A 15,373-nucleotide genomic window follows, 5' to 3' on the forward strand; every position below is an offset into this window, starting at 1 on the left:
CATATTAAAAACTCAATTGTTTCAGTGGCGGCGGCGCAGAGAAATGCACTAACGCTCACTCGGGCAAAGTGTTGCTGCGTCAAGAGTTCCCGTTCCCCATCGACCAAATGTTCACAATGATCTTCACCAACTCCAAATTTAACTTGGAACTGTTAGCTGCTAGGGGCACCACTGATTATGTTCAGGTAAGTTTGTCTTCTTGTAAAATCTAAATAAACATTTTCTTGATTTTTGCACCAATGCCGGCAAAGTTTTTAAAGAGATCGACGCGGTATAGGCTACTTTACCCTTTTTTAAAGTTTGTCTTATATTATTACTTACTGTCCAATTAACCAAAAAAAAATCACTATAATTATTTTATTATGACTTATAAACCGCAAAAAATACTTTTAAAGAATACTTTTACGTAATCAGGCAAAAATAACATCAGCCATGTCATCTATAGATTTTCTGTGAATGAAGTCATTCAGTGCAGAAACAACACTTTAGTACGACACTTTAGGACAACAGTTTAAGTACGAGGCATAAAGGTCATTATATCAGTGATTGATTTGACATGAGTTCTATGACGTCACTACTCGGCCGACAGCGTTTTCGGTGGCCAAAATAATAAAAAATACATTTTTGAATTAAAAAATCGTATTCATCGTGCACATTTAATTCCCAAAATCATTAAATGTTGGTTTCTTATGTCAAATATTACAAAAGAAAATCATTTATTGTGCCAAATTAGATATGAGTCTAGTAGCCTATTGTTGACCATGATCTTTACCGACTCCAAATTGAATTTATACGTGTTAGCTTTAAGAAGCACTATTGATTTCGTCCATGAGCCCATTTCTCGAAAATGAAAGTTACAAGTTACAAGCGGAAGTCTCTTTTCAACTTGTCATATTAGACATTGACAACCACTTGTGAATTGTAACTTGTAGCATCGAGAAATGGCCCCCAGGTATGCTAGTTTGCAGTTTTTTAATGATGAAGTTTTGCACCAATGCCGTTAAAAGGTCCCCAAGTCCCCATTCCTCATCAATCAGATGGTTACAATGATCTTCACCAATTTCAAATGTAACTTGGAACTGTTAGGTATTCTAATAAATAAATAAAAAAATGTAAACAAAATCTACAATTTTTAAGTGATTAAAAATACAGAGTAAGATACAGCGGGACAATCTCGACTGGGGGACAATCGTAACTACTCCATTTTTCCATTACTACAGTAATGATGTTGAGTTCTACATGTATCCATTTAACAAGCTTACCATATACATATAACCGGTGAACACTATTTAATAATGCAAACATTGTAAAACATGGAAAAAATGGTCCAGTTACATTGGCCCCCCAGTCGAGATTTGCCCCACTGTACCTTATAGGAAAAGATTAGATTTCAACAGGGATTCAAGTTGTGCTTTACAAATTGAATGATCTGGGGGGTTACCATGACGTGCTAAAGCCGTTCAGTTTAGGTTGAGAGAGAGGGACGGAGCTATGTAACTGCTATAGCTGTGTCCCTTTCTCTCAACCTAAACTGAGCGTCTTTAGTACGTCATGGTAACCCCCTGTAATGTGCTCTCAGGCGCCCTGGCAGCCGGCGGCGGGGCTGAAGTGCCGGCAAGTCAGCTACACGCTGGGGCTCACGTCGGGGCCCATCGGGCCTAAAGAAGTACACGTCACGGAGACACAAGTAAGTCAGCTTTGACCTTTTTGATAATTTGTACTATTTGTATTTAGAACACTCTAACATGTTTAATAACTGTCATATTATTTTCCTTCACTTCTCTTCCTAAACTAGATTAATGTGGTCGCATTATTTTCGTAAATAAATCTATTCCTTTTTACTTCTGCTTTTTCCTCTAATATTTAGAAGCTTTAATGAAACTACTTACTTGGAGACAGAAACTTTACGAAATTCAGAATAGCGGTTTGTTTCTTAATAAACAAAAGTACTTATACAATAAAAATTGAAGATTTATAGTTTGTCAAGCCACTTTGTCAGTAGAAAAGTCGCGATATTATAGACGGCCAACCAGATGTTAGCGTTAAAAAATGGCGTAATTTAAACTTTCTATGAAAATTAAACCTTCGCCCCTATACAGGGTGATTCATGAGTCGTGAGCAGGAGTGAACAGGGTACTGGGGAGGGTCACGCTGAGCAACTTTCATAATGGGGCAACACTGAATTGTGATTATTTTTCTTAACTATGACTTAATTGATAGCTAATTATCAATTACGTTCTAATTATGACTTAATTGATGATTAACTATCAATTAAGTCCTAGTCAAGAAAAAAAAATCACAATTTAGTGTTGCCCCATTATGAAAGTTGCTCAGTGTGACCCTCCCCAGTACCCTATTCACTCCTGCCCACGACTCATGAATCACCCTATATTTTCAATAAGTGTTATGGCTCATCGATGATTCCGCCAATTTCAAGGTTTAGGAAGGCACGCGTTTTATAAAGACAATCTGCCGGTGAGCCCTACATTGCCGCCTTTTTGTGCCAAGATTTGGTTGACTTGGTTGACCGCATATCTTTTTTTGACGTTTTTCTCTCTCACCTCTTTTTTCTCTTCTCTCACACGCTCACCGCTATTTTGTCGAAAACAGGCGAAACAGCTTAAAAGGCTAAATATTTTATTTTATATTTTATTCTGTGTATTTTTTCTCAGGTTATGAACAAATGCTCGTGTCCGGGACACCTCTATTCAATCGACTGCACGACGGAGAACGCGGGCATTCCTTACGCGGACTACTTTACAGTCGAAGTTCACTATTGCTTGCAGGTAACACCATTAACACCACAGTCTATTCACGACTTTTGACGACCGGCCTCGCCTAGCGGGTAGTGTCTCTGCCTGCTAAGCCGCGGTCCTGAGTCATGGATGTTTTCTATGTATATAAGTATTTGTATATTATCAAAGAGGATCGAGTATTATAGAGAATGACTGTCAAAGTAAAATGTGTAATCACAGTGCATAGACTGCCATCTCTCGATACCGGCTTAAAACTTTTGAACCTCAGTTTTGACAATTTGGCCCATATTATTTGTGCCGTTTGTATATCCGAGGTCTTATATAGAGAGAGTACGTCGTAGACGTCGCATCGGACCGATAGATGGCGCCATCGTTCGTTGTAAGTCGCTCCGGCGTCACACCGCCGCGATGTTGGTAGTCCCGTTTTCCCCACCTGCAACATAAGGCTCCTACGCGCCCCGGCCCGCCACCAGCCACCCTCATTGTTTCGTCGAACGCCGAAGTGACCGGTTGTCGCGTATTCCGTTCGAACATTTTTACAGCATGGTGTCTCGAAATTAATCTTTTAGTTTCTATTTCCTTGTTACTCCTGGTCAAACCAGAGTTATTCGTGTTTTTATTTAAAAAGTGGCTTATAACGTTTCGGAATTATGAAATTTTTCAATTTCAATTTTCACCGTCAATTCTTTCTTCCCTTTTAATTTACGCTCGTTCTTCTTGAATAATGAGATATATTATGCCTCGCTAGCGATCATTATTCGTCTTTCGGGGTTCTCACGATAGAAATGAGCGAGCGGTGCTTTATGATTCTACCCACTTTTTTGTAAGAAAGTTCCATGCTGCAAAAATCGTTACCGTTAATCAGTTTTCTTTTTAAACTATTCGCATTTCCGAGACTAAAGTAGGAAGTGTTATCCGCGTATTAAAAGTTTCGCGCGAGAATATAAGCGGTAACGTAGGTAGTTGCTCCGCCGGGGACCACGTGCTCCGGGGACCACGTGCTTCGCGACCGCGGGCTGCGCGACCTGCGGGCTGCGGCGGCGGCGGCGGCGGCGGAGGGCGCGGTGAAGGAATACCGCGCTCCAAGGAGGTTTGAATTTCTCCGACGAATGGGTGAGCAGATTCATATTATTTTAGAAAGAACATGTTCGGTTTCCGATTCGGTGCGGAGGCCCCAAACCACGTGTCGGCGCCGGAACTTACTGTAGCGCTGCGATAGCGCCACTGACCGCGGCAGTGTTGTCCGCCGCGTCGGCGCCGCCGAAGTTGCGTAGAAGTTGCCTCCTCGTTAACGATGGCCATCTCTGCGGTGCCGCCGAACAACGTTGTGGCCGCCACATAGGCGTCGCGTGCGACGCTGTAAGTATGTCTGCTGCTGCCCCGACGCGAGCGCCGCGCCGTTAGTGATCTGTCGTCAATATGCAGGCTACCAGCGCGGCCACCTGCCCCCGCCACAACGCGGCGAGCCTGCTGAAGCTGTCCACCAATATCGCTGGCCGCCACGCTTATGCTGGCGCCTCGATGGTGATGCAGAGCGTTCGTCTGCCGTGACAACGCCGCGATCCTGCTGAAGCTGTCCACCAGTATCGCTGGCCGCCACGCTTATGCTGGCGCCTCGATGGTGATGCAGAGCGTGCGTCTGCCTTGACAACGCCGAGAGCCTGCTGAAGCTGTCCACCAATATCGCTGGCCGCCACGCTTATGCTGGCGCCTCGATGGTGATGCAGAGCGTTCGTCTGCCATGACAACGCCGCGATCCTGCTGAAGCTGTCCACCAGTATCGCTGGCCGCCACGCTTATGCTGGCGCCTCGATGGTGATGCAGAGCGTGCGTCTGCCTTGACAACGCCGCGAGCCTGCTGAAGCTGTCCACCAATATCGCTGGCCGCCACGCTTATGCTGGCGCCTCGATGGTGATGCAGAGCGTTCGTCTGCCGTGACAACGCCGCGATCCTGCTGACTGTCCACCAGTATCGCTGGCCGCCACGGTTATGCTGGCGCCTCGATGGTAATGCAGAGCGTGCGTCAGCCCTGACAACGCCGCGATCCTGCTGTAGTTGTCCACCAGTATCGCTGGCCGCCACGCTTATGCTGGCGCCTCGATGGTGATGCAGCGAGCTCATCTGCCGTGACAACGCCGCGATCCTGCTGAAGCTGTCCACCAGTATCGCTGGCCGCCACGCTTATGCTGGCGCCTCGATGGTGATGCAGCGCGCTCATCTGCCGTGAAAACGCCGCGACCCTGCTGAAGCTGTCCACCAGTATCGCTGGCCGCCACGCTTATGCTGGCGCCTCGATGGTGATGCAGAGCGTTCGTCTGCCGTGACAAGCCTCAGTGGTGATGCGGAGCGTAATACTGTCCGCTGCACAGGCGTCGCAATCCTTCTGCTGCGTCTGCCGTGACATCGCCGCAAGCTACTTGAAGTTTTCCACCGGTGTCGTCGGCCGACACGCTGATGCTGGCGCCTTGATGTCGCCTCGATCGCACGAGGTAAGATTGCAGACGCGGCGACCTTCATCGCGCCACCGAGCGCAATACTGCGGCTGCCGCGAAGGCGTCGCTAATTTTCCTGCCGCGTCTGCCGTGACGACGCCGCGAACTCTGTTGATGCTGTTCACCGATGTAGCTGACTGTCATGCTGGCGCCGGTGCTTCCCGCGCCGACGGCGGCGACCTCGAGAGGGCCACCGAGCACGATACTGCGTGACGCGACAGGGGCATCGAAGACGCCTTTCGAGCTGACGACGGCCGTCTCAATCTCACCGCCGAACGTAACATCGTCTGCTGCAGTGACAAGCTGGTAAGATTGCTGATGTGGTCCCTTGGTACTGCTAGCCGCCACGCTGATAACGCCCGTCGCGCCTAAGATGTCACGCTCACCGCGAGCACTGTCTTCCCCTACAATGGTGCCACGACCATATCCGGGCTCCGTCTGCTACGGTATCGTTGCAGACTCTGTTGCTGACCAGGCTGATACTGCCCTCCAATGTGACGCCGGGCGCCGCTATCAGCTGACATCCCGTACACTATGGTATCCACTCTTCTCTTTCCAGTTCCCGTGAAGTACTTCGACAGTATTTACACTCTATTTTGACCAATGACTCCTCCGTCGCCGAAGTGAGAACAGATAAATTCTAAAGATGCTACGTCCTAACGTGGCTTGGCCACCCATAGTTGAACGAGGTAAGACGTCAATAACCGGACGAGGAGCCGCACTGCTGCGAGGGTGTCCTGACGATGTTCGCGAGCTATCTAATCGGAGAGGCGCCTCGCGAGACGACCCTGTGATTCCTGTACGTCGCTCATTGTGTAGGTCAAAGACATCGTAAAGGTTTGCGGAATTAAAAAAAAAAAAAAAAAACTCTTTCAGAATGTCCAGATCTGAATTCGAGCCAGCGTGCTGCATCCTGAGCGTGCGTCTGTTTACCGGGCGGACACCAAAACCGATCGGTAATCTGGCCGCGGGGGTTCCAAGTACACGACGATTTCCCGGAGGCTTGTGGCGCCCCCTGTCCATTCGAGAGATTAACTTATTCGCCGAGCCTCTAATAAACAAATTGGGAAAAATAAACCCGCTTCGCCTTAGTGAACTTGAGATTCCAGCTCAAAGCGAAAGGGGCCAGGAACTCAGGAGGACTTCAGTAGTTATCATCTGGCTCGACTATACTGAATTAATATAGAGCTTGATTCGATCGTAGAACCTGATTTCATCAATTTCACAACTTTCGTAGTCTACAGAGGGAGGTTGGTTTCCAGCATTACCTCGTACAGCTGCCGATAGCTGTAGGCCAATCGCTCCTGTTTTGCTTGCATTTGCAGCCCGATAAGACCTTAAATAATCGGAATATTGTACAAAGTAAAGCTCTTCCGATGGAAAATAATCTTCAACAGGCGGTGGCGCCGGCGACTGAAGTGACATGCAGCCGGATTAAGGTTCGCATAGCACTATATGCTATGCACAGTTCGGTTGTATGTTATGTTATGCTGTACGATGGCAGGACTACATCTCTTCGGTTACGAGTAACTACGACAGTAACTGCTGACTCCAACAGACTGTCGTACGAGGTCAGTATGCACCCCCTGGGAGCCAAGTAAGTGACCTTCGGTGACCTCGCCTTCTTCTGCTTCGCCCGTCATCGTACCTCTTCGTCTGCGAGAGCCCTGCATTACGCCGTACAACGGTACGTATTAAGCCTCCGCCACACATAAAGCGCATTCCGCTTCGCTAACGCTACGCTATCAGCGCGCTGAATGCGCGCGCATTCCGCTCGCGTCCCGCGCGCGTTGCGCTCGCAATCCGCGCTCGTTAGTTCCCGCTAGTGCCCACTGGGCGCAACGCCAGCGTTTGTGCGGTGCACCGCCATTATTGCGCTCCGCCTACGCTCTCAAAGCGCGCATGTGTGGCGGTGTTTTAATTCACCCCTTTGACCTGCTACCACGACGTGTTCAGCAACCACCAGCGATGCGACACGGACGTCACCTCTCAGTCTACACTGTCGACCTTCATTGCACGAAGTAGAAATCCGTCGCATCGGGTTTTGGATTAGGTAATGGATTACCCTAAGAGTCAATGACTGACTTGAAGAAATCGACTGATACCTCCGTCCAGTGTAGTAGCAATCGACAGCGCTCGTACTTTTCATCTTCTAGGCTAGTTTTACCGAGCGATCAGTATCCTCAAATGCCCTCACTAAAAAGAGTTCAGAGTTCAGGAGTCTCGCTTGTAACCGCGCTCGCTTGACGCGAAATAGTCTGATCGAAAATACCAGTATCGTAACAAATAGCCCTCGGGCGCGTGAGTGATGACCTTTTTCTGTGTTTGATATGGACGTAAGACGTTGGACTTTAAATAGTCATATCAAAGCTAATATTGATTTAGATAATTTTTACGAAGGGTTGACAAAAGCAGTATCAATTACGTTACCCTGCTACAGTACAGATAGTTACACTACTTTTACAGTTAATTTCCACACTTTGTGTCTGAAATTGGGTTTATAATAACCTGATAAAATAACGTGTCTGTTAATAATAAAAGTGTATCTAAGGTTTTTGTATCTTGTTCAAGTCAGCCTCGCCTACAATGTATAATAATGTCATTTCTCTAACTATTCGCTGACTAAAGCTAAACGTCATCACGAAAATCTCTTTAGGCGTTTCTGGCACCGAGATATTCGCGGATCGAAGGAGATTTCGACTGATACATCTGTCAAATCGGTTCAACAACCGATTCACTTATTCTTCTATGCTATGCCAATAGGGCTACCAAAGGCTTGCGCGCCAGCTGACTCGCCACCAGGAGATAATAAACAGGTCTCTATATAAGACCTCGGATATACAAACGGCACAAATAATATAAAAATTTTACCTTCCAATAAAATTGTTATTATTTTGCCTGGTATATCCGAGGTCTGAGTGATGCCTTCCTGGTAGGCTTAATATACCGTCGGCACTTCTCCTCAACAATGAGGGTGGCTGGTGGCGGGCCGGGGCGCGTAGGAGCCTTATGTTGCAGGTGGGGAAAACGGGACTACCAACATCGCGGCGGTGTGACGCCGGAGCGACTTACAACGAACGATGGCGCCATCTATCGGTCCGATGCGACGTCTACGACGTACTCTCTCTATATAAGACCTCGGATATACCAGGCAAAATAATAACAATTTTATTGGAAGGTAAAATTTTTATATTCTTAGCTTGATAATATGTTTTAAAATGTCAAATATTAATATTAGCGCCATCTAGCCGAGCGTACCCCAAAGGTGTATCGCCATCTAGCTTACCGTACCTTTTTCTGTATGGTTTTGGGGTACGTTTTTTTCTTAGACTTTATCGGTCTTTACGAAGTTATATAGGTCTTTGATATTATATATATCGTTGTCTGAGTACCAACAACACAAGCCTTCTTGAGCTTACCGCGGGACTCAGTCAATCTGTGTAAGAATGTCCTATAATATTTATTTATTTTATTTATTTATTCAGTCTATTGACAACTACAATTTACTATGTACTTCTAACTCGCTTTTTGCACTCTTATTTAGCAATTGTCATCATTTGCTTTTGCCCTTTTACCATTATTTTTTTGGTCGCACAGCATTTTTTTTCTGCCATACCTCTCTTTCACCCGTCCTGTTTTCATTCAGTTGCTTTCGTTTCTTAGCAATACCTTTTTTAACCCCTGACGCAAAAACGACGGGGTTTTATAAGTTTGACGTGTCTGTCTGTCTGTCTGTGTGTGTCTGTGGCATCGTAGCTCCCGAACGGATGAACCGATTTAGATTTAGTTTATTTTTGTTTAAGCGGAGTTAGTCGGGAGTGTTCTTAGCCATGTTTCATGAAAATCGGTCCACTATGTCGCGGTCGGGGGTTTTTTCAAAATTTTAATTTTGTGATTAGGTTATTGTCACCTCTTCATCCCTTCGCATCAAATGCCTGTACCACGCTAAACGATTACTATGGGTGCAACTTTCAGGCTTCCTTCCTTAGCCTTTAAGAGAATATAATATAATATATAATATATTGGGGAACACAAACAAATATTATTGTTTGTTTGATTTCAGCGAGTAGCAGAGAATTCCACAAGCTTGCAGCTTTTCGCGTACGTGAGGTATAAGAAGACTATGTGGCCTATGGTTAAAGGTAAGTCAGAATGATACCCATCGGGTTAAATTTCGCAAAATCAATAGCATAGTTCATTTATTTTGGGGACCAAAAGTTAGCCACATACTGCAATTTAAGCCACATGAAGAAATAAGAGTTTCTAGACCATTGAAAACGATATTTATCACTCATATTATATTAGAGCCATATTGTTTTCTGCAATTTTCTCTTCTACGGTGTTAGCCGGATCCTGGTGATGGTGTGCAGTCTTTTTAACAACACCAAAAATTATAAGTGAAGTGACTATAGATAATAGGGATGACGACATTGACGACTACATAAAAAAATGGCATTCTGTTTAGTCCGTCAGTTAGATCGTCCAAAAATACTGAACACTTATTTTTCGCTTTTTCTAATTAATGAAAAAATACAAAGATATAGAGCATCAAAGTTCCGGAGTGGGGGCTTGTGACGTCACTTCTAAGTAAAAATTGTACCTTGGCGTGACGTCACGCGAAACTTCAACGCACTGTACCGTCGTCATTTTCCGTTTACGAGAAAAAAGAAAAAACACGTGTCTAAAATTCTTTGATAATCTAACTGACGGACTAATTAGTTTTTTCTAGTCGTCTCGCCTATTTTATTAGTAATCAGTAATCTTTATTGCTTCCATAGGTAGTACAAGGTGTTACATTTTGTTTGCTCAGCTATCAAACCCTGTAGGGCACTGCAATATGACTTAAATCTAACTTAACTAAAGAACATCATTTTATAACTATGGCTTAAGGCTATCTATTATATCGTCACTACTTTTAAAAAAACTTGTATCTTCGTCTGTCAATGATAAGAAAATTGTAGTATGTATGGAATGCATATAGACTTACTGCGTTTTAACTTTGAGGAACAGCGTGAGATACGAGATTTTTTAAAAGTAGTGACGATATACTGCTATGAAGGAAAGCAAGGGTAGGGTGGGTTAAATAGTTACTTTAAAAGAATCAGCTCTGTCGGGGGCGTTTGTTGATAATCAATCGTTTTGTCAATTTTTATATTCGAGGAATGTTTTGTACAACAGGGAACTTGACTGTACTTAAAATAAAATATTGTATACCACAAAATAAAGCATCAGATCAATATAAGAATAACATGGATAGAAGTTATTTTTAAATCCAATTTCTATTTCATAAGTCAGGTAAAAATATATGTATAAAGTAACAACTGAGTGGATGTCACTCAATTCGATTTCATATTAATTCCATATTAGTAAGACGTTGAAATTCGTTTTCACAGTTCTTAAAAAGAAGCTGACTTGACTAGGATGCAAGTAGCCTATAAACATACAATGTTATGTCCTCAGCATTCCTAGAAAAGAACACAATGTCCGGTCTGGATGACTTCGTGCGGCTGTTGGAGTCCAGGCTGCTCGCCGAGGCGGAGGGCGCGGCGCCCGCCAAGCGGAAAGGACGACGGACGAGGAGACAGACAGGTACTCACTCAGTTATGTGTCATTTGTGTCCCGCAGTCTACTTCTGTCTGTCCCATCTTCTTCAAAATTTTACAACTCCTCTTTTATCTTCAAAGCTATTCGACTCGAAAAGTGATATACAGGGTGGTTCCTGATAATGAACCTAACGACGTGTCGAATTTAACGGAAAACAAAAAAACACGGTGTATATCGAGACGCCGGCACTTTTGGGGATTGGATCGTTTTCTTTAGCTACGTCCGAGTTTACCATCTTCAGTTTCTAAACTCATATCCTCGTAACGCTCACCATGCAATTTTTTTGCTAAGGGATTTTAATTCTAGGTATACTTGAAATTGAGTTGAGTTTCATTTGTTTAAAAAATTGAAGAAACTAAAGAAATTCTACGTTTACATGAAAGTAGAAATTCCATTGCAAATGTACACCTGATTATACACTGGGCGGCAAGAGGTTCAAGGTTTTTTATACTACTGTTATGAAATTGTCAATTTTATTTCCAGCATCATCACAAGAAGCAGCAGTGGCCGTCGTGAAGCCGACGACCGCAATCCTAGCCCCCCGAGCCAGTGTGTCCCGCCCCGCGCGACAGAACAGCTCCTGGCTCGTCGGAATACTAGTGTTGCTACTGTTGCTTAACGCGCTGCTCTACTACAGACTCTACTATTCCGCGCCGAAGGCTATAGACGCCGCGGAATTGCAAGACAGGTATTTAAGGCTCTACGTGGTGCTCAAGTATGGAACGCAATAGAATAGGTCCGCTTTTCGTGGCAGTTTTCGATATGCTGCAACGTGGTGTTGGAACAATTTTCCACCACTAGTCAGACGAAGCCGCTTTTCACATTCATAATTAAATATTTGTCAGTGGTACTGTCTTTCCCTCTCTCTCTCTCTCTCTTTCTATTTGTCTCTTTAAAAATAAGCCCAGACCGAGACATTACAGACTACTATTCTGCGCCGAAGGCTATGGACTCCGCGGAATTGTAACACGGGTATTTAAGACTTCGTACGGTCTATACCTGAGGCTTTCATACATAACGGTGCACAACTCCTTCTTCCTCCTACCCTTATCCCACGTTATGTGGGGTCGGTACAACATGTCTTCCTCTTCCATTCTCCCCTATCTTTCGTCATCTCAACACTCACATCTTTCTTTCTCATGTCCTCTTTCACACAATCCATCCATCGTTGTTTGGGTTTACCCCCCCCCCCCCCTCTCCATCCATCCACCTTCATCTCCAACATTCTTTTGCCTATATGACACTCATCCCTTCTCATTACATGACCGTACTACGCCAATTTGCCACTCCTCATCTTTTCCGTTATGCCTATAACTGCAACTTTCAAACTTCCCCTGATCCGATCCATTCTGGTCACTCCACACATCCATCTCAACATTCTCATTTCCGCTACGTGCACTCTCCTTTCATCCTCCACCTTTGTGCACAACACTGTCGATTATTTTTCGTGGTAGTTTTCGACATAACGAAGCGTCGGAACAATTTACCGCCACCACTGATCTGTAACAGGATCTGATAGACCTGTGAGGCTGACTTTTTGGTCAGTAATCGAATTTAGGTTTAATAAGCCGTGTTCTATGTTTGCAGAATCAACTCCCTGAGCGGCGCGCAGCTGGCGGACTGGTCGGCGCTGCTGGAGGCGCACGCGCGGCGCCAGCGCGGCCAGCTGCTCGCCTGGCGCCGCGCGCTCGACGCCGCGCGCCATCATCTAGCTCAGGTCATTGCCACTGTCCGACTAAAACACTGTATATTATTACAACCGCCGATCGAGTGATGGTAGGTCGTCGCCGTCGGACCGTACCGACACCTTCTACCTTATGTGGCGACTCTGGTTGATTTTTTTGACGACCAGACTTAGAATAGAATAGAAAACATTTATTTAACACCACGACAAAGTACAAATAGAACAGAAGTCATGCAAACGAAAACATTAGACGCTAAAATAGGACCCCCGCTCGGCATAATGCCGCGGACATCCGCAGCGCTGGTTTTCTGCGGGGACCTGACTTACACTAGGTTCGATGGCGGCACTTACGCCGACGACACACGATGGATACAAATATTGTTTTTTTAAATGATCAAAATAATTATTATACATATAAGAAAAAAACGTACAATAGACATTATTATTTACGAATCAAGTAAAACACATAACAATTAGGACATTGCCAGTAAAAAAAAAAAGATATATCAAATTAATTGTAAGTAAGAGGGTAGAAATAAAACCATATTGTGAAGTACACAGTAAAACGGAAAACGAACGAAGTGAGTGATGATGACATTACTATTTGGATTGCGTTTGAATTAAGCATTTATATAAAGATAAGATTTGATAAGCATTTATATATATAATATCTGGGCAACCGAGCTTCGCTCGGTTCTGTTTCGTATCCTTGACATGTGTCGCCATCTAGTTCAAAAATGAATAGTACCTACATCGAGCGAAAGAATTCTCAGCCTTAACAACACAACTACTCCACACGAGATGACGCGCATTTCGCCACAAAAACTCAAATAGTGTATTTTCTATTCGTTTTAGCCTTGACCTGTGTCACCATCTAGTGTTTGCAATAAATTGTACTTACATCGACCGAAAGAATTCTGTCTTAACAGTACAACTACTGCACACGAGATGGCGCGCGAAGAAAAACGCATAAAAACTTGAAAATTCGCGTTTTCCGGGACCTAAGGATAAGTTAGACCGATTTTTCACCCCCAAAAACCCCCACATAACAAATTTCTGCGAAATCGTTAGAGCGGTTTCCGAGATCGTCAGTGTAAATAAATAAATATATAAATATAGTATTTTATGCAACAGGCGTTTAAAGGAGGTCAAAAAAGACGAGTGGCGTGGGTAACAATTTGAGGCGAAGCCGAAAATTGTTATTAAGACGCCTCGAGTATTTTTTGACTCAGTTAAACACCGTTGCATACAATACTTTTTCTACGACCATGCACATACTTTTGAATAGTTTTCTAGAATAACTTTCGTGAAATTCGCACTGTTTCCTACAAGTATTTTGACTTGTCCTCTGCAATGTTTCTGCACTCACCCTGTCGCTCGCACGTCGGCCCGCTATATCCCTCAAGGCTACGTCACAATGCTGTAAGAGCTATATCGTATGCGTGGGTGCGCGGGGCGCCGGCCGGGGGCGGGCATCCCACATGTAGGGTTTTAACGATCTATGCACGACACGGTAAATGACGAATAACAACACGGGAGTAGAAAAAATAAATAAATATACAAGAATTGCTCGTTTAAAAGTATAAGATATAAGGTAACTTCAGCATTTTAATGAACGTTTCTCCAGATACCGTGAAATGAACTGTCGCCTGCGGTATTACCGAACCGATGAAACCGTCAAACCTTGAAAAAAAACCGGCCAAGTGCGAGTCGGGCTCGCGCACAAAGGGTTCCGTAGCAGCAAACCAAAATTACAGTTAAATCAACCTATCTCAAAAACTATAAGAGATACTTTGATCAAACCAAAAATCGTTGAAAGAGTTAATTAGCATGCATCACCTCTATTTTTTTTAGAATTTTATACCCCGTAGTTATAAAAATAGAGGGGGGGGGACATACTTTTTACGACTTTGAGAGCTGATATCTCAAAAACCGTTCACTTTAAGAAAAATGTTTTTTAGAAAACTTTATATCATTTTAAAAGACCTTTCCATTGATACCCCACACGGGTATGTACATCGAAAAAAAATTTTCATCCCTCAGTTACATGTATGGGGGCCCCACCCCCAATTCTTTTTTTTTTTTTACTATTTAGTGTCATAATTTTGTAGCGGTTCATACAACACATATTCCCATCAAATTTCATCACTGTAGTACTTATAGTTTCCGAGTAAATCGGCTGTGACAGACGGACAGACGGACAGACGGACAGACGGACAGACGGACATGACGAAACTATAAGGGTTCCGTTTTTGCCATTTTGGCTACGGAACCCTAAAAAGAGCGTAAATGCCGGCAACGCACCTTCTGGTGTTTCGGGTGTCCTTACCGTCAGGCGACTGCCTGCTCGTTTACCTCCTATGTCATAAAAAAAACCGGCCAAGAGCGTGTCGGGCCACGCTCAGTGTAGGGTTCCGTAGTTTTCCGTATTTTTCTCAAAAACTGCTGAACCTATCAAGTTCAAAACAATTTTCCTAGAAAGTCTTTACAAAGTTCTACTTTGGTGATTTTTTTCATATTTTTTAAACATATGGTTCAAAAGTTAGAGGGGGGGGGAACGCACTTTTTTTCCTTTAGGAGCGATTATTTCCGAAAATATTAATATTATCAAAAAACGATCTTAGTAAACCCTTATTCATTTTTAAATACCTGTCCAACAATATATCACACGTTGGGGTTGGAATGAAAAAAAATATCAGCCCCTACTTTACATGTAGGGGGGGTACCCTAATAAAACATTTTTTTCCATTTTTTATTTTTGCACTTTGTCGGCGTGATTGATATACATATTGGTACCAAATTTCAGCTTTCTAGTGCTTACGGTTACTGAGATTAT

At 44.0% G+C, this 15,373-nt stretch overlaps 1 protein-coding gene across 5 annotated transcripts in view; it reads left to right on the forward strand.

Moving 5' to 3' along the window:
* Positions 1 to 15,373, forward strand: part of LOC125229635 (protein Aster-B-like) — a 66,428-nt gene that overhangs the window by 48,979 nt on the left and 2,076 nt on the right. For all 5 annotated transcript variants that reach the window (XM_048134516.1, XM_048134517.1, XM_048134519.1 and 2 more), the window contains 7 exons: positions 26 to 185; positions 1,580 to 1,687; positions 2,673 to 2,786; positions 9,313 to 9,391; positions 10,710 to 10,838; positions 11,337 to 11,541; positions 12,441 to 12,570. In XM_048134516.1, the coding sequence (XP_047990473.1) occupies positions 26 to 185; positions 1,580 to 1,687; positions 2,673 to 2,786; positions 9,313 to 9,391; positions 10,710 to 10,838; positions 11,337 to 11,541; positions 12,441 to 12,570 (925 nt within the window). The remainder of the gene's footprint in view (positions 1 to 25; positions 186 to 1,579; positions 1,688 to 2,672; positions 2,787 to 9,312; positions 9,392 to 10,709; positions 10,839 to 11,336; positions 11,542 to 12,440; positions 12,571 to 15,373) is intronic.

The sequence above is a fragment of the Leguminivora glycinivorella genome, chromosome 9 (genome assembly GCF_023078275.1).
Source record: "Leguminivora glycinivorella isolate SPB_JAAS2020 chromosome 9, LegGlyc_1.1, whole genome shotgun sequence".
NCBI lineage: Eukaryota > Metazoa > Arthropoda > Insecta > Lepidoptera > Tortricidae > Leguminivora > Leguminivora glycinivorella.